General features: G+C 41.6%; 1 protein-coding gene across 2 annotated transcripts in view; it reads right to left on the bottom strand.

Moving 5' to 3' along the window:
* si:dkeyp-23e4.3 (rho GTPase-activating protein 7) overlaps window positions 1-27721 on the bottom strand; it is an 84955-nt gene extending 57234 nt beyond the window's left edge. For both annotated transcript variants that reach the window (XM_067491457.1, XM_067491456.1), the window contains exon 1: window positions 27510-27721. In XM_067491457.1, the coding sequence (XP_067347558.1) occupies window positions 27510-27630 (121 nt within the window). In that variant the 5' untranslated portion in view covers window positions 27631-27721. The remainder of the gene's footprint in view (window positions 1-27509) is intronic.
* Window positions 27722-27989: the final 268 nt, after the last annotated feature.

Here is a 27989-nt window from a genome sequence, read left to right on the forward strand (position 1 = left end):
CTTTGTTCCGTTTTTCCCAATTTTACTCACATATACAAATAAATGCCTGAACTCCCAATTGGAAATTAGAAGTTAAATAACGAGTACCACGTTTAATGTGTAGGTGTCACGTGACAAGGAATTGGTAAAGCAAATGTCTGTATGCAGACGATTCACTCCAATACATTCCAAAAAAGACTCTTTAGCTTTTATTTGACATAATTTGGATATTTTTGGTAACTCTAAGGTTTTTAAAACACATCTCCACATAGGCTAATATTTCCCAAGAACTCTACATTCCCCTTTTGTCTTTTTTGTCTCTATGGCAATTCATGAATTGCAAAACCCAACCCCGATAGAGGCGTTCTAAAGTGTGCAATAGAGAAAGAGGGATTTTTTTAGTGGTTGTGAAGGACGTTTGACTTGGCACCGAAGTGTGTTCTGCAGCCCAGGACCTTTTCATGCTGCTGTCAGTTTGGTCCCACATAATATGAGAGTATCTAGCAAGATGTACCCGGTTGCTGACAAATATTGTTGACTACCAACTATGTCAGGAAGTAACAGTTATTAGTAGGTGTTGTAAATTTTGCAAAGGATGCACATTGAGACAAAGTTTGTTGGAGTTAGGCAATAATCTTGAGTAGTTAGGGTGAGAAAAAGCCCATGAGTCTAAAAAGACTATTTTGGAGCCAAGATTAAAAGGCAGCAGTCATGTCAACACCCTCTCATCTTTGTCTGCAGCCATGTGCCTCTTGTATTAACTACACGTAACCCTGGAAATATATTGAAGCCTTTAAAACCAACCATTGCCCAGCTGGCTGTGTATCTCAATATCCCTCACTGATACCTCATCTCCTCTTGCCTGTGTCTTCTGCTCTGTTTCTCTTTTCTTCACAATCACAAAGACAAAAACAACTGCAGGCGGTGAATCATCCACTCACATCTGAAATAATGTGCCACACCATTAGCTGCTGAATTTTTAGGACTCCAAAGACTTCCAGACATTTTGAACCACTCCCAAAATACCTTGACGTTGCACAGGTGGCACAAAGTGGACTCTTGAATTTATGTGGACATAAAGTACAATTTATTCACATTCTAGTACAACATGGGTCTGGCAGTACAAATACACCAAAGTCTGCAAAACATGTTTAATAATGACGACACCAGATGGCACCAGATGAAAAATAAGGGGGGAAAAAGACCATTGAGGTACATTTGCATACTGTAAACTATACAAGGCCTTGCCAACATTAACCATAATGAACATGCCTACTGCCTGTCTGATGTAGAGACATGCAAAATGACATAACGATGTCCTTTGGTTTAAGGACACCGTATATTTCTTAATTATAACTATATATAATAGCCACAATAAAAAGCCAATAATGCAAGGAAATTATCTTCAAAGAGTGTGAAAAGTTTTGGGATAGTGCTTGAGACTGGGAATATTGTCCTGATGAATATGTAGGAAACTTAGTAGGCGAAAATGATGTGATATTTAATGATGTGTGTTCACTTCTTTTCATTACCCGAGGAGGAATTCGGACTCACATCTGCAGGCATTTGTCCGTACATATTAGTATTTAAGGTTATTTTGAGTTACCTGAGTAGTTTTATATTTATATATTTGTATTTTTTTTAATAGTACTTTTACTTTAAATGTTCCTACCCCATCAGCCTTTGAGCTTATTTGCACAAAGCCTCAGTCCATAGTACCACTGGTTTCATTGAAAAGTTACAACATTCAAGTATTTTCTGAAAAGTTTCTGTAAAGTTTCCAACAGCAAGTACAAACGGCTCCTCCAAAGGAAACTCTATCTGTATGTATATATACAGCATGACTCTGAATCTGATCCTCAGACAGTGAGATCTCTCGAAGTCACACACAAACAGATTGTTTTCAGCCTCCTGCTCGTCTTGTCCATCTCAGCAGTGACAAATTAGGTTTTAAGGGGCCGTATCACAATGTAATGAGAACCGGGATGGTGGATGGCTTCTGTGATCCTGGACTCACCTTGATGATCTCATCTGCTTTACGTAAGAGCTCACAGATGTCATTTATCAGGTCCAGAGCAGAGTCAAAAACAAGGCAGCATATTTTCATACCATCATTGGAAATAAATTTGGGGGCCAGAAAACAGAGGGTGACATCCATAATCAGGAGACAGTAACAGGCACCTTCCACACAGCTGAATGTTTAAGTAGCGGCACATGAGGAGCAATAAGATGGCAAAGACACATCCTTTTTGGAATCATTTAACAGACTTAGAGTCTCTTGGGAACGTGTTGGTGATTTGCTGCGGCAGCCGATCAAGCTGGTATGAACAGCATCAGCACAGTTTTTTGCTGATGTACACAAATGAATAGCAGGTTCTGAGAGGGCACAAGATAAAAAATTAACCATAAAAAACAAAAAAATAATGGCAATTTAAAGGTAATTAAAAATAAGAGAATTAAATAAAAGAGAATAAAATAAACACCACAAACAAGTTCAAAATGAAATGTAACAATCATATTCACTGAGCAGCACTTCTCTCATGTAGAGGGGTTAAGATGAGTGTGTGTGGCAAAGGATACACTCATAGTCAGTCTCATAGCAGTGCAGGTGCATAAATGGGGGGCAGAGTCCATTTATCAACGTCTGTGTGTGGTGATCTTTGCCAGACTTCCTGAAATCACTCACCATTTCTTTGGTTTTATCCACATTGATTCCCAGGTTGTGGGATCTACACCACAGTGCGAGCTGCTGCACCTATATTCTATACGCAGACTCATCATTGTCATTGATGAGACCAACCAATGTTGTGTCGTCGGCAAATTTGACAATGTGGTTGGTGCTGGATCTAGCTGTACAGTCCTGTGTGAGCAGGCTGTACAGCAGTGGTAAATGTTCTGCACTTATATAGCACTTTTCTACCTACTGATACTCAGAGTGCTTTACACTGCTTTTTAATCGCCCATTCACACTCACAATCACACACACACTCATACACGGATGGGGGAGCTGCTATGCAGCTGGCCAACAGCAGCAGTAGCAACTGAGTTAGGGTTCAGTGTCTTGCTCATGGACACTTCAACAGGTGACCGGAGGAGCCGGGGATCAAGCCAACAACTGCAGGATTGGTGGACAAATGCCCTGCCACCCGCGTCACAGTCGCAGGAGGCAGTGGGCTCAGCACACACCCCTAGGGTGGTCTTAATGTCTTGTCGCCCACCCTGACTATCTGCTGCTGCTTTGTCAGGAAGCTGAGTACCCAGTTGCAGGTTGCAGTGTCCACACCTGGCAGCCTCAGCTTTTCTACCTGCAGCTGTGGAATGATCATGTTAAAACCTGAGCTGAAATCGATAAAAAGGACTCTGGCATAGGTGCTCTTAATCTCTACATGACAGTGACAGAGTGAGGTGCAGTGTGATGGAGCTGGCATCCTCTGTGGACCTATATGCAACTTGTAGAGGGTCCATGTTTGCTGGGAGACTGGTCTTCACATAGACAGGCGGGGTATGACTTAATTGAGCCCAGAATAACGGTGGGGCTTTTTAAAGGCAAGTGGGCACAACTGCCTGCCTAAGTGATGTGTTAGAGATGTCTGCAAAAACACCCTTCACTTCTTCTCAGCTCTGCACAGTCCTTTAAAACACGTCCAGGGAAACGATCTGGGCCTGCTGTGAACAGTGAGTAGAAATCACCACAGCATCCCGGCACCATGAATCCCAGCTCTGCGTCAAGTAAGCACCAAAATCTGATGTAATCCATCTTATTGTCAAAGCAGCGGACGTTTGCTAACAGAAGTAGCGGCACTGAAAGCTGGTATGGATTATTGGCCAGCATAGCTGTCGCATCGCTTTTGGTGTTTCCGTTGGGGTGCTACTCCTGGCTTGGCCTCTTCAGACCTGCAGGAATCTACACCTGTGTAATAGCAATAAAGGACATGTCCACACTTTTTGTAGCTTATTTTGACGCAACAGGCCATTAATCTTAGCGACAATGAAGCAGAATGTCAAGGCCAGTGGTTTTGTTCCACGACATACTGCAAATTTTTTTTGGGTGTGTTTGTAAAATAAAATGCACTAATAAAATATGTAATTAGATAAATAGGAATTCATTAAAAAGCAGGAATTCACTACCAACAGGAGGATTTTAAAATGGTTAGCAGAAAGAACGTGGGCTATAATATTTGAATAAATCCATGCAGAAATCACAACCTTTTCCATTTATATTAAAACCACACAGCTAATTCTGTTGAAATATACAATGAGAAAGGGGCTCTGTATCACTGGAACTAATCTCACAGCATGACGCTATTCATCAGTCTGAACTGAAGCAACCAGACCGAATCATTTGCATTGTAAATTCCTCCAACAATACGTCTGGCACCGCTGACGTGGGGGACGTCGTTTCAGCTGGCACAGTCATCGACTGGAGCCAGATCAAAACACAAGCAACAGAATCAGAACTGGAGTTTCAGTCCATTAATCAATTAAGTCGAGGAAAGAAGGCTTTTCACTGGACAGACAATTTATAAGTAACAAATGTCTGTTACAGAAACATTTTCTATGTTTTCATGAATATAATAATAATTGTTTGTGCTGTTCTTATTGATTCTGCACTGCTGAAATACATCTGTAGCAGTGGCTGGGAGGTAAAGGAGGAGCCCACTTAATACCCACCAATAGCACAAGGTGTAGTTGTCATCCTCAATAACAGATGCCACATATTTCCCTATAAGCATGATTTACAGCTTCACTGTGATGAATCCAAAACAAGTGAGTTTGGGTCAGACGTGGCCCTGGATGCTTGTCAGGAACGTAACAATGTGATTGTACAACTAGTCAACCACGAGAAGGTCTGTAAACTGCCAGAGACCACTGCCAGTCTTAAGACGCTGGGAAAGAGAGTTTGGAGTGTGTGAAAGTCTAATGTCAAGTAGGAAAAAGGGAGTCCGCCAAACACTGGGTCAACAGTTCAAACCAATGCTCCTTTTGTAATAAAGCGAACCATATGACTCCTGTGTGTGTGTGTGTGTGTGTGTGTGTCTCACTTGTGATATGCTTAAGAAAAAAAAGACAGCATCAGAGAAGACATCTGCAAGATTTGTGTAGACAGGTATTAGCCAGGTCTAAAAACAAAGACCATAGGTGAACATTCAAAAACTAATTTAAAAATATGAATGGAACCTTAGTGAAACTCTGTTTAAAGGGCTTGTCCTTATTATTATTGAGCTAAATAAACCAGATGATGGAAACAACACATTTTTAAGACAAAAAAAACGCACAACTGTGGCTACTAATAACCTGGGCGTCACAGGTTGCTCTTCTCCATGTACAGCATTACCAAAGCTAACTAGGCTACCAAATGTTAGCAATAACATTTTCTGGATTAGACAGCTGATGTTTTGTTGACTTTACTCGATGTAATTCACGTGGAAATGAGATAAGAGCCAGATGTGCTTCTTAATAGTTAATAGTTGCTCTGTTTTGTGTATGCGGTTACTGTGGTTACAGTCAGTGGTGTAAGGATGAAAAAGTCACAACGGAAATCATCCAACATGAGCAGCCGCCATCTCCCTGCTGACAGTGATTAGCACAGAAATGTTATGTTTAAACCCCCATTTTCAGAAAAGTTTGGAAGATCTGTAAAATATAAACTTGCAACAATTTCCAAATTAGTCAAAATTGGCTTTTTTCCCCTCTTCATAATGCTCGTAATATTTTCAGCAGGTGAAAGGTTTGATCTGCAGTCAGTGCTGTTTAGCACCTGGACTCTTTTACTACTGAGCCACACTGCTGTAATACCGGCAGAATGTGATTTGGCTTTGAGTTGTGTAATAAGGACTATTGTCTGCTGCCAATGAACCCTATTAGGGTCTCTTTTTACAGTTTTTTGTCACAAATTCAATGTGTAATGTACAATGAAATTTAAAAAAAAAACTCAAATTTCAACGTTTGATATGTTGTTTCAGTACAATTTACAGAAAGGAAAAATTTTAAATTCTTAATTTTTTTGCCTGATTTTATTAAAAAAAAGATTTTACACATCTTCTTAACTTTTATAAAAAAAATAGGGTTTGTACATAAACCCTTCAGTTAATAGATGCCAGCCACACCCTTAGCGAAAGTAGAGACACCTGAATTTGCCATTGCCTGGTCATTTGAGCCATCTCATTGGCTTAACAAAGGCCAATGAGCATTTTTAACACTGGGAAACAGAAAAGTGGTGCTTCCTGGGGGGATGATACTGTTAATGAAGTGGTTGTGTGCACAGAAAACAATCTGTTGTGACGCACATCATATGCCTCCGTGAGCTTAATGAAACCATTAGTTCAAGCTGAATTCGTGTAAATAATGAAACCGTGCTCTGCATGTTCAGAGCGCGTTTATCTTTCTTTAAGAGCGACACTCATATCTTAAAACTGTGATGACATACTATTTCAGATATACTCTGGAATAATACTTCTGTACCTCACCTCCGTGTTGGAACAACAATCTGTCAATCTCAGCTTTTAAATTCTAGTTTTAGTTTTTCTCCTGATGTGCTAACTCAGGTCGGGCCCAGAGTAACTCCATCACGGTAAATTGGACTTGTTTTAAAACCTGGACTGCTGGACAGGGGCCAACTCTGTTTGGCAATTTTCTATTATTCACTGCTGCTGCTGCAGATGATGATTGAGATAATCAGGATTTTGGCTGTAACAGATGGTGGGCTACATTGGGGGTAATTTTCTGCAGAATTTCTCCATCCATTACAGGAGAAGCGGCATACATGACAGTGATGAGAGCGATGATTATGATGGTGATTATGAATATGGTTGTGCCTTTATAAAAGGATTCATAAAAATGTCTAAAGCTGGACATTTAAATAGTTGCTTGGTAATGAGGTGTGTGTTTTCATGCCAGCAGTCAATCTTTTAAAAGGATCTGTCACAAGTTTGTCTCCATTTGGAATAAAAATAGAAAGAAATGTTCTCCAAGCGAGATGGTGAGTCACTGAAAACTAGGATGAACTTTTGGCTCTGACCACACACGAGGGGACAAAGTCATTTATGAATATGAATATTGTGATAATTTAATGTTCCCAGCTGCATTTTGTTTGATGTGTTCACACAATCTCAAACACAAAATGACTGTTTGGAGTTTGGGAGATGATGCAGGCACGAAGAAGCAGATACTGTGAACCGATGCTGATGCAGTCACACACACACCACACACACACACACGATGATGGGAGCGCTTGTTGAAGGGCTTCCAGCCAGGTGGTGGCGCAGCAGCTGGGTGGAGTTAATGCAACACTTTTAAAAGCTGCCAGCTCTGAATCAGAGACAAAACCACAAGCCAACAATAGAAACACAAACCGCGAATCTGAGACCTGCACAACAAGACCACAAACATTTCCTTGTGACACTGTTCAAATCAAAAGTATGACATGAACTACAAACAGGCATTTTCTCTGCCCCGTGTAGCTGATGTTATAACTCTGACAGGATCATTATCCAATCCTGTGTCAGTAAACTATTACTTTACCTTTTTACAGTTTATGTTAATTTTGTTGAATTGTGTAACATTTAAACAACCACCAGCCACCAGAAAATACATAATTGATGGGTGGGAATAAGGTATGAAAGATCAGACACTGCTACAGCACCTGCACATCAGTATCGACCAGTCTTTCATGAACGTTTTTCGAAAAACTTGTGGATGTTGCATAGAATTCACGGGGGTTTGGTTGAATTAACTGCTGCGATCACATCACTAATTCCTAGATGGACTGTTTAAGATTAAAATGTTCAGACTTTTTATCTAATTAATGTGCCAGTTTTGTCCACTCCAGATCCAACAAATACTTGAATAATTTAAACACCAGGTTTACCAGACGACATCATTAGGAGTTCAGATAATATTATCTGATAGAGCTCTGGAAAAGCAGGTTGACAACGGTCACGACCTCCATAGTGTGAGCAATGAGATGACATAATCTGAACTGAAGGCTCCTCCAAGTGATGTCATCTGGAGGCATTTTTCAGCCAGGAAAAGAGGGATATTTTATTAGAGGGAAGTCAGAAAGAAGTTTCAAAGCATTGTTGTATACTTACACCCTAAATTAAAGCCATGGGGAACAAGTTGAAAATTGGTGAAGTCGCCCTTTAATGTTGTCTGGGTTCACAAACAAGATTGACGTATAGATTAACGAGAAGAAAGTAGCCTCACTCGTACAAACGTTAACTTTAGTTTTTTATCCTTACACAAAGATTTGTGATAACAAACATGGCGGCTCAGTTGGAGAAGAACAAAGCTCCTTGTTGTTGCAGCTTTGGTTACTGACAGAAAAATCTATATGAGGACAGACATATTCTGCTAACTACTTTATTGATGACAACACAGAGACCTCCTCACTGGGTATTAAACATTTATATTAACAGGCTGAAGAAAAGCTCTGCAGCAGAACAGACACGCCAGAATACTGTAAACCTCCAAGTGATGTCAACCATAATGATTTCATCAGACACATCACAATAAAAAACCTTTCACTGTCAAATTTCTCAGCTCACCCATCTCCACGTGGAAAAAGTTAAGTAATGAAGCTCCAAGGTAACTTCCCTCTGCTCCTCAAATCCCTGGAGTCCAACATTTAGTCGGCTAACTGCAAATGGAAAATGGACTAACTGCAAATTGAATGGGCTCTGGAGTGAGAGGAGGAAAGAGGAGCAGGTTGAAGGGAAAAGTAGCTGGAGCAGCATCTTTTTTTAGACTTCGTGATTTGAGAATAATCTGCAGAGGAGATAAATGTGTGCGTGTGTGTGTGTGTGTGTGTGTGTGTGTGTGTGGCCTTCAGATTTTCAATAAAACCAGTCACAGATGTTGAGTTTTGTCATGGCTCACAAGGAGCAGGAGAGGTGAGTCTGCAGCAAAGCAATGTGTGTGTTTGGCTGCTGTGTGTTTTGTGTTTGTGAGCTCTGTTTGCTTCTTTGCCTGCAGGCCTGTTGTTGCAACCCCCCCCCCCCCACACACACACACACACTCCAAACAAACCCATAAAAAAAACAATATCATCATTACCGGACATGCAATCACACACACACACAGAACTCAGCCAAACATCTTGGTTTGTTTTAATAAAGCTGTCATAAACTCGTGAAGCTGTTTTGTTGTTTTTCGCACACTTCACTGTCAGCACACTGAGAGAACGTAGCAAATTAGCCCGGGGGGGGGGGATCCTCGAGGGGCAGTGTGTGAAATTTACAGAGCTCTAACAGCAGAAATGCAATATGGTGTTCCGAATTATGTTTTCATTAGTAATTAAGTCATCCCCAAAAAAATAAGAGTTGCATTTTTTTTTGCATAGCATGAACCTTTTGTATCTTTATCGGGAGTGGGTCGCCCAGAAAAAAAGCAACATTTAAATAAACTACGATGGCTTTAATGAATAATGAACTGTAAATAAAGAAACCTGTTACCTCTCCTCAGTGCTTGTGGAGGCTCATAATCGCTCTTCTTCTAACCTTGAGGCTGCCAGATGGATTGTTTGCTCTTCTTTAATCTGCAAATAAATTGAAAAACATGCATCCTGCTAAAGCCATAGCCTCACCAAACTAAACCCTCTTTGCAAATGTTAACTCGTAGCATGAAAAACAGCTATAGTCAGTTAGTTTATCAAAAAAATACTGCAACAGTGAAGGAAAAAGTAACAATATTTGTACAGGTATCTTACGAGAAAGATAAGAGCTCGTCACTTTAAATACTGCTAATTAAAATGGCCCTTCAAGGTTCACCACCAGGTTCACCCAACCCTTCCATTTTTATCCGGGCTCGGGACCGGCACCAAGGAGGCTGGGCAGCGCCACACCTAGTGGGGTGGGATTCCAACCGCAGGCCTTATGCACCCCAACCCAATGCTGTACCACTGAGCCACCAGGCTCAGTGGTACAGCATTGGGTACAGCATTGGGTACAGCAATATTATTCTGTGATACTAGAAATGTTTGACCTGAGCTGAATGAAGTGACTCAAAGCTACAAAGTCATTAGTGATGTCGATCTTCATGGGGGGGTGAATAAGACAATCGTAAGTGTGGCTGGAGCTGCAATATATCTGATCTAATGTGGAGTCTACAGTATATTTGGGCCTAATGGGATGAGCTCAAAATTGTGTTGAACGCTATGATAATTATCCACACGATCCAGAAAGTCACACATTAAGCAAAGATGCTGAATCTGATCTGCTTACTGCTTCTCTTATGTAATGACGTGCAGCGATTCTCTGCTTTATAGAATTGTAAATGGAATATTTATGGTTCGCATTGTTGGTGAGAGAAAATGAGACATTTAAAGACTCTGTGACATCAGTAATCATTACAGCACAACTTTACAAGAGTCTTTACAAGACCTTTTAATGTGAAGATTATCCACGTTTTTACTTTTGTTGAAACAGTATTTTGACAGTACACACTGCAGATAAAGCAGGATGACATTCAAATTTGCCTGAATAAAACTGGCATATGAAAAAAAGAATCATAAGAAGCAGTTGTGTGCCTTGGCCCGTCAGTCGAGTCACATGCATATCAGTACAAACCCCTGTTTTAATCGGTTCATCCACGAGTCCAAGTGGACATTTGTACCCGAAGTTTGGCCTTTTTACTACCAAAACCTGTTCCTTTCATTCTCGAGTCCAAGTGGATAAAAATCACAGTTTTCTGGGCCCGAGCTGATGCACAAATAAAGGTGCTAATCCGACCTTGTTTTTATTGAAGGAAGCAGTTAAATCCCACTTCGGCTACTACATTTATAAACAAGACAGAAGCTTTAGACTGTTGTAAAACTTAAGGATTCTGTTGGTTTACATGAGGACGAGTTTTCTGGTTGTCATCAATCAGCTACTGGGGAAACAATGGCTAAGAAAGGAAGTCAATACCAGCGAAGACAAGATGAGGAGAAGCTATAAACAAGAAGAAAACAAAAGAAATGAAAAAGAAAAGGAGAAGGCCAAACATGTGGAGCAGAGGAAGAGTGGAAGCTCACAGGAGGAGCACTGAAAAATAGACAGTCTTAACAAAGGGAAGTGAGTGATGGATGGACGGATGGATGACAAACCCAAGGTGGCTGATGGAAGAAAGTTGGCGTCGGTGTGACTGGGCCTCAATACGACTCCCCCCTACCCTCCCCTTTATGACAGAACCTCCTCCTCCCGCAGAGAGAAACAACGCTGGTGCCGCATCTCTGCTTTATCAGCAGCGACCACATTTACAATGCGTGAAGATGGATCGGTGGAAAGGGTGTCCGCAGCCATCCCGTCGAGCTAGGGAGCCAACGGCACAGCAGGAGACGAGTAATCCTCAGCCTCTAGTATCACAGGACTCCAAAGAGAGCAAATGGATTGGGATTAATGCGGGAGCCAGACTTCTTAGTGTACAGATACATGCACAGAATAATCGCTTTTTACTGGCTGCTTTCTGTAGCGCCGAAGACACAAATAAAACCAGCACCTGGATTTTATTTCATCTGTCAGAATTTACAAGAATGATCCACATCCTGGGTGCTTGAGCAAAAACACAGTCCTCAATGACCGTGAATTAACACAAGAGCCGGAGAAGAAATGTGTGTTGAAAATTGGACATGATAGAGAAAGTATGACAGCGTGAAGAGGGAGCTGTGGAGTTGCCCCCGGCATACAGAGAAGCTCCTGGTACCTGAGCTCTCTCAACGAGTAACAATGAGATGCAATGCGGCTGAGTTACTGTATCACTTCATGCAAAATGCTCAGGGCCACAGGCGAGGTCTCCCACTAAGACTGCGAGCTGTGGTTTATTGCGACAAAGAATCCATCTGGCACAGCTGGGCTCAGACAGGTAGACAGTGTCCTCCAGGTAAATGAGGACCTTACAACCCCACACAGCAACTCTGACAAATGGACTGTCTGCATCAAAGTAAACTCATTATTGAAGACAAATGATTTGGCCCATGCAGAATTACAAAACAGCAGGTTCGGGATTAAAGGAAATGATCATCAGTCCTCTGTAACATTAAGCAATGAACATCTACAGTTAAGTCTAATCAGGGCACTGTGGGACTGATATAGAGAGATTTATTGTGCCATTTGCCTAATACTGCTGTTTGTGCATGTTCTAGCAATCAAACTTTGTATACTTTGCATCATCACAACCATTTCATGTAGCACTGGCCCAAAACAAATGATCAATTATATCCCATTAGTATTTTACAAGCTTGCTACAACTGGAGTTTGCACTGGTACTTCCAGTGCAAACTCCAGCCACAGGAGGAGGGTAGTTCACAGTAAAGAGAGGCCCTGAGATGGTGAGGATGGCTCAGGACATACTGCATTTCAGACACGGGAAAAACAGCTGCATACCCTGCAACCAAGACAGGATGCTGGGTGTTTTCATCCAGACACAAACCTGACCACAGATGTTTGTCTACGCCCGACAGGCCGACTCCTTTTAGGGTCAAAAAGGCTTCTGGCTTTTAGGAGTGAGAATCAAGCAGAGAAGTTTGAGGCAGCACACACACACACACACACACACACACACAGTCAGACGCAGAGTGAATACAGACGCTTCCTAACTGAATCCAAGAGCCATTTAGCATCTGCTCATTAGCTGGCACAGGATAAAGCGGAACAAGTATTCTCCCCCGTGAGGATGTGAATGACAGCGACATGGGCTGGTGGAAGAGACCAACTCTACTGTTAACCAGGGTTATAGTTAACGTTTTTGTATTTTCCGTGGAATCATTAAGACATGTTCTAAATTCTCAGCTACCATCATCAGCAAGACAAAAACATCATGTACTATATGTAAATATAGTACATGATGTCATGAACCCTTTGATGATCCACTGACATTAACTATGCCCTGACCCTTGTAATTTTTTTAAGAAATGTCTCTTGAACATTATTAACCCCTGCATTATATCAATAATTAAAAAAACTACTTTCACAAATTCAGCATCCTGGACACTAGCACACACTCAACTTTGCTGAGAGTTACAAATGATTTGTTCTGGTCCTTATATTAATATAATTAAACAATTGTAATTCTTTTAGATCTGTCTGCTGCTTTCAAGACAGGTGAGCATTTCATCCTTCTTCATTGATTCAGGAGGGATTTATGGACATGGCCTTTAGTGGTCTGCCTCCTACCTTCAAGACAGATCAGCCACAATTACAACCTCTTCATTCATCTACTGTGCTGTACCTCAAGGCACCATATTCGGCCCTGTTTTATTCTCTCCCATTCATATATATAAAATCTTTGGGTGGAGATGACATCCAGTTCCATCCACTGAAACCTGTTAATCTCAATCGTTATTAAGATCGATCGATGTTTAAAAGGCGGCATGGTCTGACAAAAGGCTACGTCTCCAAGGTTTCCCCCAGTTGGTATTTTTTAAATCCCACTTGAAATAAATCTACTTTGTTGCGCTGTTGTGTACACATGACATCTGTTGCATCATGTTATCTGTCCAACCTGGACAAAGGAGTCTTCCTTGTTCCTACTTCAAAGATTTCTTCAATTTTAACCCCATATCAAATAACTTTTGGGGTTTTTTTCAGATTCCTTTGTCTAAGAACAGAGGGTGTTTTTGCTGTACATTTGGAAATTAAAGTAGGCTATATTTGAAAAAAGGCTTTTTTTTTTAAGCCTCCTTTTCTCTTTTGTCTTTCGCCTTTTAATATTTTTTCTCTTATCTTAATCATAGTTGTATTTTTATATGATCACAATCATCGGTCATCTAATCTAATCTAGTCTTTCATCTGTGAAGTGTGTTGGTCAACAGGAGTTTTTAAATGTGCTACATGGAAAAACAACTTGATATGACTGCTTCTGCACGGACAACATTATAAAACCGATCTCAGACATTCCCTGAAAATAGCTCCTGGAACACATCTAATATAAGAGAGTGATGATAATATGCCCACAATATTTGAGGACACAAGGTGGAATTTATATATACGGAGTGGACAGAGAGTTTGGGGAGCACAGCATGGGCACAGATGACAGCTTTTATTAGAACCATCATCTTGGAAGGTCAGCGAACAGTACAAGAAATAGTGATAATGCTAATTATGATAAAAATCAAATAAACAAAAGGTGCATTAAAGCCAAAACACATACGCTCTGACCAAATATGAGCACGGCTGTGTTTGAGAAGCATCATGAAATAAAACACAGTGTGAACATGTGAATCCTTCAGTGGCAGATAGATGGGATTCAGTGGGCATCAACAGCCACAGCCTTAAACACTCACACCTCACTGCACACTTACAACACATGAATACATGTATTAAGCGCAGCGCCCTGTTGCGTCTTCAATATTCCCTCCAGCATGAAAGTGCAAAGAATAAAGAAGAGAGCATTTGAAATGTTGAACAACTCAGAGTCTTCACACTTTGAGAATCAATCCGGATGCACATAATGAGGTGCAGTAAACCCCAGAACGACCAAAAACCAACTAAAATGTACTGACAGGAATATTATTCACAATATTATTTTCAAGTGTTTCTCTGAAGAGGCTCATGTTGAACCTAGCAGCAAAATGAGGTCAGGTTCAGTCCTAAAGTGCATTGCGGAGCAATCAAGTCCACAAATACACATAGTTTGTGTTTGTTTTCAGCACACTGAAGCTCAGTTTGTGATGGGATTTCCTTATTTGCAGTGTGTCCACGTTTGGGTTCCGCCAAACCAATCAGGCCATCAGTGAGTCAAAAGTGATGTGATAAAACAGTGAAAGAGCTGACATGAAAAATGTATAAGACAGTCATGACTGGAAATGCCACTGAGATATCTCAAGGAAAACGGGACGTGAAAGAGCTTAATCAGAATTATAGACTTTGCTACAGCGATGAGTCACACTGTGCTGAATGCCAGTGGGCAGCACTTACCAGCAATCAAAGAGGTCTGCCAGTTTTCAAACAATAAGTCGTGACTGAGCTTCAATTAGTCCATTTCAAGACTGTCCTCACCCGTGGTTGTTAGTGGAAGCTGCACTAACCAATATTTTGACAGTATTAACAGGACATGAAATGTGATCTGATGAATCCACAGAGAACCTGACATGTGAGCCAGTTCCGGGGCTGCTTTTGACAGCCAAAGATCCAGCTCTCAACCAGGAAAACTGGTTCCAGAGAGGCACCAATGATTTGCAGGTCTAGAACCAAGAAACGCTCCTGTCAGGGGTTGGGATTACTGTGGCAGAATAAAAACAACTAAAGTGTTGTTGTTAAGATAAAAGTCCAAGTTTCCTGTGTTGCCAGATTTTTTCTGCAGTTGAGCTAAATATTCCAGTCTGATAATCTATTTTCTGAAGACAATGTGGTTTCGATTCTGAGGTCCAGACACTCTCCTCCCCCTAGCTGCACCTTGAAATCCTGTCCATAAAGATCACAAACAGGATTGGTGAAAAGGGGGCAACCGTCTGTCTGAAAATACCGTCACTCCGGGAAGACACTACAAGGACTGGATGGCTCATAACGACAGCACCGGTACCTCATACAGCCGTAATACTTGTGTAGACTAGACTCGACTGTGGAGGTGTGGATTTTATTTTACTTGCCTCTTATGACTTTGTCAAGTCCCCTGCTGTTTGCTTTGGATTCTTATGTAACTGGAGCAATTTTTTGAGGGTCTGGTTCAGTTATCTGTCTTGCTTTTCCCTTCTTGAAGGAATCTTAGCGTGTTCAGTTTTTTTACATTTCTGGATTACGGTACTGGTTTTCTAAAAGGATTTCCAGCTTTGTGATAGTTTACCAATTTCATTTTAAAGTCTTCTGGAAGCTGTTTTCTTGATCCCATTGTTTTTGCTGCTCTTAGCAAAAGGGAACCGGACGGGACCCCTGTAAAGTGCAAAGACAATTTAACACACCTGGTGCCACACACGAAGCATTATGTGTTGTCATTTTTATAGATCAAACACCTTATTGCACATATTATAGTTGTTTAACTAGAGGGTTTGTTAAGAGAGGTCCAAAACTTTGCACTGATATAATTTTTATTGTTTGATTATAATATTTTTTTTTTTACACTCTGACCATTTGTGTTACTTATAATGATAAAGGAATATTTTTACCAGCTAAATGCGGATTAAAGAGAAGTTCTTTTATTCTTTTGTCATTACAGTGTAAAGGGATGCAAACTGTTCCACTCAACGCAATTAAGAGAAAAGTCGTGAAACTAGACAAAGTGTTTTTTCATACAAACCTTCCTCTTGTTCTTTTGTACATATGAGTTAAAGTGAAGTACTCTGCTGTCTACCGTCTATTTCAGGAAGATGAATTCAGTTCTGTCTCCTGTGCAGCTATTCATTCTGCTCCTTAACATCGTCACCATGAACATAAGAAATAACTCATCATCACCTTAACCCACCCCACAGCTCTTTTATTACATAATACAGAAGAGAGCTTTATCACATTTTGATAGTTTTGGAAGAAGTCATTTATCAAACAAATGAGCTACAAATTCTGCTTTTATTATAAACAAATGCTCTAACAGCTAATAACAGTGTGAAATTTCAATAGTAAGGGTGAAGTGAGCCAGGCCATACTGGTATTAACACCTCATAATTTTAAAAAGCTGTTCATTAAAAACTAAATAGGAAAAAAGATGATTGCAGCAGCAGAGTGAACATGGTAACGGGAGCAGAAGGGAAAATGAGGTCTATTTGGGGGCAACACTGTGCAAGATGACTTAATGTTCTCCACCTATAACCAACACAATGGGGCTGTCTTGCATTGTCCCAACCAATTTATGGCTGGCGCTGTTATCATGTGTCCTCCTACAAGATTGGAAAAGTGGCAAAAAAGAAAAAGTAATTTTTTTTTTTTTTATCCCAGAGCAGAAGCACAGATAGACAATCGATGTCAGGAGCCAGAGAGTTTTTATAGATATGCAAATGAACATAACCTCTGCAGAGGTAGGCACAGATGCTGAAGGAAGATCTCATTGTGAAACAACAGCAAGAGTCAAACACAACCCTGGATAGAAATGTGTATCGCTTGTGTTCAGTTTTTCTTCTACGCAAGATATGAAGAAAAACCCCCCACCCAGCCCAGACGATGTGTGGATGTGAAAATGACAACACAAATCACTCTGAGGTTTGCTTTAAACTGGGCCTGCAGCCGAACAATGACACAGGGGGTGCATGAGGGATTAATTAAAAGAATAAGATGAGCTAATCAGCTTAGCAGCACCAAAAGGCATCAGATGATTCGCTCTGACAGGTAAAACAAAGTTAGTGAATTTTCATTTCCCAGTGGCTGAAACAGACACAAATTAAAGTGTCTGGATGTGACTGTTGAGTGTTATTCTGTGAGGACAAAGCTGATACCGACTTAATCTGAGCTCTCAAAGGCTCGGAGGTTAAAGGAACCAATGAAAAGCTGCAGGGGACTGTACACAGCATCCTGAAATCCAGTTAGATCTAAACAGATTAGTTTTTTGATAATGTTCGCTACTATATAAACCTGACATCCTAATGCAGCTACAGCTCCACAACGATGGTGTCGAACGGGATCTAAATCTCAGCAGAAGCTGATCCACTAAATGCCTCATTGTGCTTCAAGTAATGTTAAACTCAATCTATATTTGAGGAAAATCGGGGGCAATACATCCAATGCACTCAGTAACGTTGGGCGGCCACAGTCACGCAGTCATTCATCCTTCTTGCTCCTGTTTTCCTTCCACACTGCCTCCAACAACAGATACTGTTTTGTAGCTGTTTTACTCCTAAATACGTCTTGTTCTTTCCCAGAAACTACAAATGTTCAAGGTGGTCAACACATGGTCATGATGTCACAGCGTTATATTTAGGTGATAATGCTAATGCCCTGAAGGGAACCAATGCATTTGACCAGGGTCAGTTAAGTCTCACCGTGGGTGATGAAGAACAGCAACAGACCAGCAAAAACAGGGGGTTTGGAAATTAAGGCTTTATAGCTCAGCGTAAAATTCTAAAAGATATTTTTGGAAACATTTCTTCTCCATGCTAATTCTTTAACTTTTAAGGTTTAGAAAACAGCTTTGAGGAGCATTACTGGATCGGAGTTTACACCATTTTGCTTCTTTATTTGTTTATTTTACGGGTTAAAGTTCAAACAAACCAATTTTGGGTCAAAATGCTGAAATTCAAAGATATAATCCTGAAAAAAATAAATTAAAAAAAATCAATGCTCACTTGTAACATTTCATCCATTGTCTGTCTAAAATCAAAAAGAGGTTTATAAATATTATTGTACAGTTTGTACTATTCGCCTAAATGTGAAACAAACCCTTATGGGTCTTTGTCCTAATGACGACAGCATCAAACTGGCAAAAACTGACGCATTGTTTTCAGACTGCATTTAATTTTGTTTGTCTGCATTGTCCGTGCTCATCCAAGGGCAAGACATTCAGGTTTCAGGCAGAAAGAAGTGAGTTAAACAAACCTGGAACCGGCCACACTGTTCCTGCCTCCGGGCTGAAAACTTTTCTGTTGTGCCGTTAACAAACAGATGCTCTAAGCCATGAGGCTCCCTGCTGCTCCAACAGGGCACAATCATTTCAGATAAGCTCCTTTCCTCTGCTCTGCCCTGGTTTATTGCCACACCCTTACTCTGGGAAAAATATACAGTGAGGCGATGAGAAAAGAAACCATTTTGGGGTCTTTCTGTGGCTCTCCGGTGGCCTCCCTCCTCCCGTCCTTGCTCTCTTTGGAAGCTGCTAAAGCACATTTCTTCCAAGATAATAAAACCAACACAATAAATACTGTGGAATATGGGGCTGTGGATTTTGCAGACAGCATATATTTCCTCTTTTCACTCCGTTTCCTTTTCAAAGCTCTCTGCCTCTGCTGCTTCAATACAAGCTCAGGTGCTTTTCAGCGTGCAGACACAGGCGGCCGGCAGCTGGGTCCAGACTAACTAAAACCGCCGTTTTGTTGGGAAGTTTATGTCCAATTCTGCATATCAAGATACCAAAGGTGTCAGAACGAAATGTGAATGTAGAAAACATCTGAAAGTATTGCAGACGTTTAAGGTGAGCGCCAAACTGTGAACACATGAAGAGAGACGACAGTTTAAAACACGAATTGGCGTAACATTGTTCACCGCAACATTTAGTGGCTGATTCATGGATGAGGGAACCATGTTGTGATTTTTCTGGGTAATCACCTTGTTACTGAACAGCATAACATAATAATGGTTGGACATGTGCATCAAAGGTTTACAGATGTCATGTCATCTTAACTACTGTAAGATGGGGGCACCATGAGCGTTGTGTTAGCTACCGGCATACGTTTAAGGCAGCCCTCCTCCACTGACCTACTGACCTGTCGTGACACGAAGCACCAACAGAAAGGCAGGGAAACACAAATTCAGCACAGTGTGATGACAACGTCTATGGGCCATTTTTAGCAGCAACAGAAACCTTGACCACAATAAGCATGAAGGTTATGCAGAATCCAAAGTCACAAAGCTGAGGACTTCCCCACAGGAGACCCATCAAACCTTCTGTTGTTATTGTGACCACAAGGAAGTTCATACGCAGCACTACATACTTGACGTACATTGCAGAACGTTAACGGCAGAATTTTGAAGAGCTGCAATGACAACAAAGGTCAGCTGGCAAAAGGGGAGGGGGCAAATAGTTCTGTGGGTCATATGAGAAGGCATGGACAAATAAATTGTATGTTTTTCACTTTGGAGAATTTCAGATTCAATCAAAGAAAATGTGTTTTGTATAAAACTTAATTAGTCTGTCTCATAAATACATTTTGGTCTTTTGGAGAAAATTGCCTGTAAATTCAGCTAAAAACTGAAATGCCACGTGTACACATGTATTCAGACCCCTTACTCAGGACTTTGTTGAAGCACCTCTTTTGGGTGTGAAACAACAAGCTTTGTACACCTGGATTGGGGGATTTTCTACAGTTCTTCTCCAAATCCTCTCAAGCTCAATCAGGTTGGATGGGGACCGTTGATGAACTGCACTCTTCAGGCCTCCTCAGAGATGTTCAACAGGGTTCAAGTCAGGGCTCTGGCTGGGCCACTGTAGGACATTCACAGATTGTCCTTAAGCCAGTCCTGTGTTGTTTTGGCTGTGCGGTGATGGTGTTGGGCAGGTGATGAGCGGTGCCTGGCTTCCTTCAGACATAACGTGTAGAATTGAGTCTGAAACCGTTCAATCTTGGTTTCATCGGACATAAAAACCTGTTTCTTAGAGTCTGAGAGTCCTTCAGGTACATTTTTGGCAGCTCTAAGCAGCTTTCATGCGTTTGGACTTACGAGAGGCTTCTGTCTGGCCGCCACGATTGGTGAAGGGCTGCAGTGATGGTTGTCCTTCTGGAACTTTGTCCCCTCTCCACGCAGGATCTCTAGAGCTCAGTCATAGTGACCATTAGCAACAATCAAGTGAAATGGGAGGAAGCTGAGCCAAACTTTGCAAAGGATCCTTGCAACAATTTAGCTTATGTATAAGTGATGTTTCAGTTTTTCCTCTGTTATACATTTCTAAAATTCTGTTTTCACTTTGTCATTATGGGACACTGAGTGTAGCTTGATGAGAGAGATAATTATGTCCAACAGCTGTAGTATCAGGCTGCGACATAACAAAAATGAAAAAAAGGAAGCGGGTCTGCAGTGGATAATCTGTCTGTTTATATGAATGACGTCCAGCAACTGTAGTTATATCGCCAACCAGACAATGTTGTCAAAAGCCCATGAGCTCAGCATTCACTGAAACAAGATTCAAACAGTGGCCAAAGTGCTCAGTACTTTGGCAAAGTTAAGTTCAAGCGAGTGATGACTGACTTCCATCTTTTCCCCTCGAGGCCTCGTCCAGCTGTACATGCCCTGATGCCTCTGGCACTGAAGTCGCTCTGAAGCACGAAGCTGCACGTTTGACTCCGCTCTACGGAGGCTAATGCGTGGGGGCTCTGGGCTCGTGCCCCGGTGTCAGACTCGGGGCTCGTTAGCCTGTGGACACCGTTGGGGAGGCAGTTTGTCCACGATGGCGAGAGGTTTAAAACTTGTGCAGATGCTCAGGGCAGATTCCCGGCGAGAAGAGATGCTGATATTCATCTTTAGTTTGCTGATATAACACAACCCTCAAACTTTGTGGGAGTGAAGGAAGTGTTTATTTTCTTTAGTCTGCAGTGTTTAAAGCCTGTGGTTAGGTCTCTGTCACACACTATCCCTCATGAAAACACGCACACACACACTCGCTCTGCCCCGAAACAGATTCATTTACCACACAAGTTGCACAACCAAGACTGAAACTCAGTGTGTGTTTGAAAGCTGAAGATAAAGAGCCTGAGTGTGTGTGACAGCACGTGTGTGTGTTATCCTCTTTCCGTCACTGCTGCAGAGACATGAACAACTGGGTGTTCTGTGTGTGTGTGTGTGTGTGTGTGTGTCTGTTTCAGGTTCCCACCCCAGTTTCCACTTGGTCATAAGGTCTAAACATCAGCCTTCACACTGAGCTTTCGTGTCTCTCTGCTTCCTCTGTTTCTAGTTGGAATCATCTTTGTCACTGAGAACCACGTCATCATTAAAAGGCAGAAAGCGACACTTCTGCATCCAGCTTCTTTCTCGGCTGCTGGGCTGCTTCTGCAGCTCGTACCTGTTCGCAACTCATCCACTAAAGTAGAAATACAAAAATATCTATATATGTTTATTTTAAATTATTTTTATATTTGTATTTATTCCCTTAATTAATTATTTATCTTATTTACTGTTTGGGGTGGTTCAAAGAAACAAACTATCTTTGGTTTTGCTTTTATCGATGTTTGTTTATATAATTTCATATTTGGAACAACCTGTTATTTAAAGGGCAACTTTGTCAATTTTCAACTTCCTTTTTCTAGGTCTTTAGTTTAGGCTGTAAATATACAATGATGCTCTGACTTCTCTATATTAGAATATCTCTCTACTTCTAGCTGGAAAACTACTCCACATGACATAATCTTTCAGCATTAGATGTTGAGATGATGTCATCTGGAGGAGCTCTGGAAGAGCAGGTTGACCATGAATACAAACTCCAATGTATGAGCAATAAGAAAACTAAGTCAACTAAAGGGTTCCTCCAGGTGATGTCATCTGGAGGCATTTTTCAGCTAGAAGTAGAGAGATATTTCAATGTAGGGACGTCAAAGGGAGGTTTAATGGAATTAATTTACAAGCCAAAGGAACCAAAGGAAGCAAATCCAATATCAGTGAAGGTGTCCTTTTAAATATTTTTTATTATTAGCACGATTCTATAGACATGTTTTTATTAAAGGAAAATCCATACACAAAGTTTAAAAATCTTTAGATCAAACTTTAATTTTTCCCCCTGTTCCTTTGCTGATATGCTGCCATGACAATAAAACTCCTCCAGTGTTTGTTCTGCATGGACTGAACGTCCCTCACAGTGGAAACATGATTTTCCTCCCTTTGTAAAGATTTCGGTGAATCTGTGTTCGATCACAGTGTTTTGACAAACATACAGGACAGAATTGTTCTTCTAAAGTCAAAATTCTAAACCGTTATATTTGTGTATTTTATGTCTTGTTCTTTCGGCTTATCCCGTGAGTTCAGGAGCCCTTCCTGACGCAACCCTCGCCAATCTCTACCGGGCTTAGGGACCGGCACTGCACAGCTGGGGATGGGGATGGGCTGGTGGGGGTTCAGTGTCGGTCGCCCAGGTGCACTTCGACACGTGGTCGGGAACAGTGGGGTACGAGCCTCCGACCGTATTGTCGGTAGGCAGCCACCAACTGAGCCACTGCCGTCCCCCTAAACCATTACATTTGTGGATAATTGAGCAGATCTGCAGTCTACATATGTTCAGCTCACGTTTTGGAAGTTACGTGTTGTTTAATATAGACACCCATCATCCCAGCATCAAACATTTTGGTAGCAGTGGCCTTGAAATTACCCCCTTCTGTTGAGATCTAAGGAAAGATTTGCCCAGCTATGGTCTCTTCCCATGTTGACCTATAGATAAAACTGTGCCTTTACGACAGCAAACCTCATATACAGTCTCCTCCAAATCTTTTCAAACTGCAGGGCTAATAAACTTCATTTGGGTTCAATCTGAAAAGATAGATAAAAGTTCAGGATTTAATCTTTTGAGGCAGACGAGCACAAAATGACCAGAAGATGCATAACGAGCCCAAAACATTGCCCTGAAACCATCACCTCCAAACGAGGCAGAAAACAGGTGTGGGATTTACACAGACACGCAAGAAAGAGGGTTCGAAAGAACAGTTTTCTGATAAGTCAGTCCAGCCCAGTGGAAGAAGTTACAGCGGCGTTTGCAGAGTGTATCTGGCAGAGGCTGTGTTTGGAAGAGTGCTCCCTGCTGTTTGAACGGGGGACCATATTTGGGCTGTGAGTTATGACAAGTTTTTAAGGGCCAGAGTAAATATTAGGATGGGCTGATGAGGTAGAGAGAAACCACGAGACTGGGAGGAGAATTAGAGGATAAGGAGAGGGATAGAAATGTGGCTTCATACTGCAGCAGGACATCTGCTAATCCAGCTGAGTTCACACACAGTTCGGTTAGAAAAAGTAAAATAACAATGGTTAAAAACCCGATTGTGACAAGTTTTTCTCCTGCTCTTCTTATAATCACAAGCCCCAGCACAGACACAATTTACCACCTAAATATGTGCAGACAGCAGCAGCGTACAGTAGGATGTGGAGAACTGCTAAACTAGTAAATGAAGAGGAAAATCATGATGTTCCTGAACTGATGCTACCAATTTATCACGAGCTGAACCTGCAGCGCCAACATGCTGTGTCCCCCTTGAAGGGAAATTAGTTTTTAATAACACGGGTTTGACTTATAACGTCTCTGACTTTCATTCTTATCGGCCGCGATTGCAAACACCACAAACTTTCCACATGGCTTCTTTCAGTGTGCCAGAGCATCACTGCCACATGTGAGGCCTAAAAATGGATCATATTGCAACAGGTGCAGCAGCCCCACAAATATTTCATCAGAAAATGTAAAAAGGAATCTATTCCCTTCGCATTACTTCCCTTTATATTTTTTAGTAATAAGCACTTTGCTGCAGGCAGCACGGTGGTGGAGTGGTTAGAAGCTAGAAGGTCTTCGGTTGAAGATGTGTGAAGTTTGCATGTTCTCCACGTGCTTACGCAGGTTTGCTCCCACAGTCAGAACACATGTATGTTAATTAGGTTAATTGGTGAATCTAAATTGCCCATAGGTGTGAATGTGAATGTTTGTCTGTCTGTGTCTGTCTCTCCTGGTGGGTCATGACATAGACTGGAGGCCTGTCCAGGGTGGACCCCGCCTCTCACCCTATGCCAGCTGGGATAGGCTCCAGCTTCCATGACCCTGAACAGGATAAGTTGTTAAAGATGGATCACTTTGCAGCCACAAAATTAAAACCACGGACATCTGCAGTAAATAACACTGATTATCTCTTTAAACTGGTTTGGACATATTAGGCACAAGGAAATGTGACGGCTGGACAATTGGGTCAGTGCATCTCCGAGATGTTTTTTAGCAGCAGGAGGAAAAGATTAAAGTAAATGTAAAACATCTGTAAACGCATAACTTGCGTCATTAGTGATGTCACCTGACGATGTTACGGACATTGTGAAACATCAATGAAAGAGTCATTTTAAGCCTTTTCTTGACATTTTCCCAAACGTAATCTTGTTGATTTAGTCCTTAAACCGAACCAAGCCCACAGAAACACTTGGCACCATTTCGGCATCTGCTCCCCCAGGAGACACCTGCTGCCACATGGGTCACATGAGAGGGTAGGTTGGATGGAGGTTGGAACAATGTTTGCCAAAGGGCCGGTTTTTGATAATCTATTTTTTCTGGTCCCAGTTCTACAATATTGGAACAGTTTTTGGCTGATACTGATTTTTTTTCCTCACAAAGCTTTAGTGGAAACTCAGCTCACGTGGGTTTAATCACTCGTCACATGTTTTAATTGTTAACAAGTGAACTTCCAGCACGTGGAAATTAGTGGCTGCATGGAAGGTACTAAAAATTGTAATGTTGTATATAAAGTCTTCCGCTTCTTCCTATAAACTACAAAAATAAGATAAAAGCGTCTGACAAATTTAAAAAAAGGCTAAATGTAAATAAAGTTCACACAGCTTAGTAAAAAAAATGCTGAAACTCTTAAAACAACCCCCCCAGTGCTTTTCTCTGCTCTTTCAAAGTGTAGTGTGTGTGTGTGTAGATTAAAAAGCCCAACGTTACATAATCCATATCAGCCAATAACAGCACCACTGCCCGAACGTCATCTACTAATGTGATCCAAACACACACACACACACAGATGTGAATGTACACACAGCTGGAGCCAGGTATCAGCTGTCAAAAAGCAGAAGAACCTGGCAAAAACACACACTGTTGCCACAAGTTCACACACACACACTGTAGTCCAAGTTATTCTTTAAGGTTTAGAATCGCTCAGTAAAATTCTTTTGCAGTATGTTTTGTGTTTTGTTAGTTTCCATCCACAGGGTCATCAGAGTTCAGATAAGCAGTGATATTTGGGCCAGTTCTGCTTTCAATAAGGTTTAGTCCATCAAAGGAAAACCATTCAGGATAATCAGCTATAGAAAAACCTTCTCCAAAACTGTTCTCTTACCGCCTTATTGTGGATTCATGAGGATTTTACTGTCCAGTGATTACAGGCACAACAGTAGTATGTTTGTATCGACATGCACTCAAATGTAAGTATTGTAGTGTGGGAAAAAGTGATACTGGGGCATCGCCGCTGATGACTTACGATCAAATTACTAAAGTCGATGCTTTGAAAAAGAAGTTTAAAACAGGTATTTTCTTGTGCTTACAAATAGTTTCCATCTCAATGTTTTTCGGATTGTTTCTATTTGATTTATTTACCTTTTATTATTTATTTAGTTGGATCCGTAACTTGAATAGTCAGATGAACCTGAGTGACCCCAAAATCCAACATGGCTGCTGTGTTTATCAGCAGAGTGAAAGCTGCAGTAGCACCCTGTGCGTTGGCACGTCTGTCTGAGCGGGCGTTGCTGTGGTAACGTGACTGGTCAGCTGGAATGCGTTTAAACGGGTGTGATGTAATTCCTGCCTCCAAATTCCAAGGTTAATGCAACGCACCTTAAAGCTGAATTGACTGCTGAAACCTAACTATCTCAACGATCACTGATAACCTGAAAACAGTCAAACTGTTTGAAAGTGGAATTCACAGTGCACTTTTAAGACGGTTTGCATTAAACTTCAAAGTTGAACTTAATGCAGAACATGTGTTAAATCAATTTGCAGTGATTCCATTAAACCAAACACAAGAAAATTAAAAACAAAACAAAATTAACAACATTATTCATTCGGTTCATTGTGAGCTCAGCTTCCGACTTTACATTGATGCTGTCGCCTACGTTCACCTCCTGAGATGAGCTCAGCTCGTGCCCACAGCAGGTGGAGGTGAAGTGACATTTTCACAGCGAGTTCAGGAAATTAACCTTCCAGTCCGAGCAAACCCAGCAAGCCCACACACACACACACACACACACACACACCACAATTCTACCTCCAACAAAACAACCATCTTCAACCTAAACGCACATCATTGCCTCAGAAAATGGCACAGACTCAACACTAATCTATTAAAACAAACCGGGTTTATTTCAAAATCGCTGGTGCAAATACGTTTGTGCACTCGTCTTGCAGAGTTCTCAGTGGGGAGAACAATCTGAGATTCCTGGAAGTTTGAAACACACCATGCACATCACCCTCACAGTGTGAAACAAGGGCAGCTTCAATGACGCGTGACACCACATTCAGTCACAGCTACAGTTCACATGCTAGCAAGTGTTTGACGGACAGAAACGAGCAGCATCTGACCAAGATATTACCACATATCAGAAGTCAGAAACACAAATAAATCCATCCTCTCATCCGCCGAAAGTCTATAAAGAGAAGCGAATGAATACATGAACTTTTTTTAGAAGAGTTGTGAGTTTATTTCATGGCTCCCCATGGCAACATGAATCACAGCTGCTGTGTGTGTGTGTGTGTGTGTGTGTGTGTGTGTGTGTGTGTGTGTGTGTACGTCCTGGTGCCAGCTGCTGGTCGGCTTCCAGCATCTTTAATGACGTGTTAAACTGGGCTCCAGGAATCTCTACATACAGCCCCAGTATGGACAGAAAGTGGCTGACAGTGGCATTTCAAATGATATTGCGATTTTCCACAACAATTAAAGGATTATGTGCATACGAACGCTTAACAGCTGGTGGCACGTTTACAGCTTAGACTGAAGTCAGAAACTTAATTTCACTGATGAGTGCAGGTGGGAGCAGGGCACGATTCGTTTCCACTCAAACAATAAGACCACGAACAGCAGGTAAAACTCAAACTGGCTGTGCAGAGCTCTCAGCCTCATGAAAAGCCACAGTTCCCATCTCTAGTATCTGTATCTTGCACCATGCAGAGTTGGAAAAAAAACCCCTTTTTCCTTCTACTAGTGTGATGCTGCAGCTTTTCACCGACTCCGAGTTCCAACACACCAACCAGCCGCAGAGTTCCTGACTCACCCCACAGCCGCCTCTCCCTCATGTTCCTCCAGAAGACATCCCAAGCCTTGTTGGTGGAGTCCTTAACGTGCTCGCTGAAGGATCTCCGCAGTGAAGGTTTTGCTGGTGGGCTCTGAGCCATATTCCATAAGTTCAGCTCTTACATATTTCCACTGAAAAACAAGTTGCTGTTCCGGAGAATTTTGAACCCATGTGGGCAGCGTTTGCTCTCTCGTTGCTCATACTCGGTGTGTTTGACTTAGGAGTTCAGCAGTGTGAGAAAGGAGGAGGAGGAGGAGGAAGAGGGGGGTGGGGGTGGTGACACTTGATGCAGAAAGTCTGCATGCAATTTGGAAACAGCTCTGTCCTCTCTGTCTCTGCACGTCCCTGCAGGAAATGACATCTAACCTGGGCTAAAGACATCAACTGTACACAATGGAAAAAAAGAGCCACTTGTTTTATGAACACGAACCCACATTTGTTTCTCCTGTACACACAGAC

The sequence above is a fragment of the Channa argus genome, chromosome 22 (assembly GCF_033026475.1).
Source record: "Channa argus isolate prfri chromosome 22, Channa argus male v1.0, whole genome shotgun sequence".
Classification (NCBI taxonomy): domain Eukaryota; kingdom Metazoa; phylum Chordata; class Actinopteri; order Anabantiformes; family Channidae; genus Channa; species Channa argus.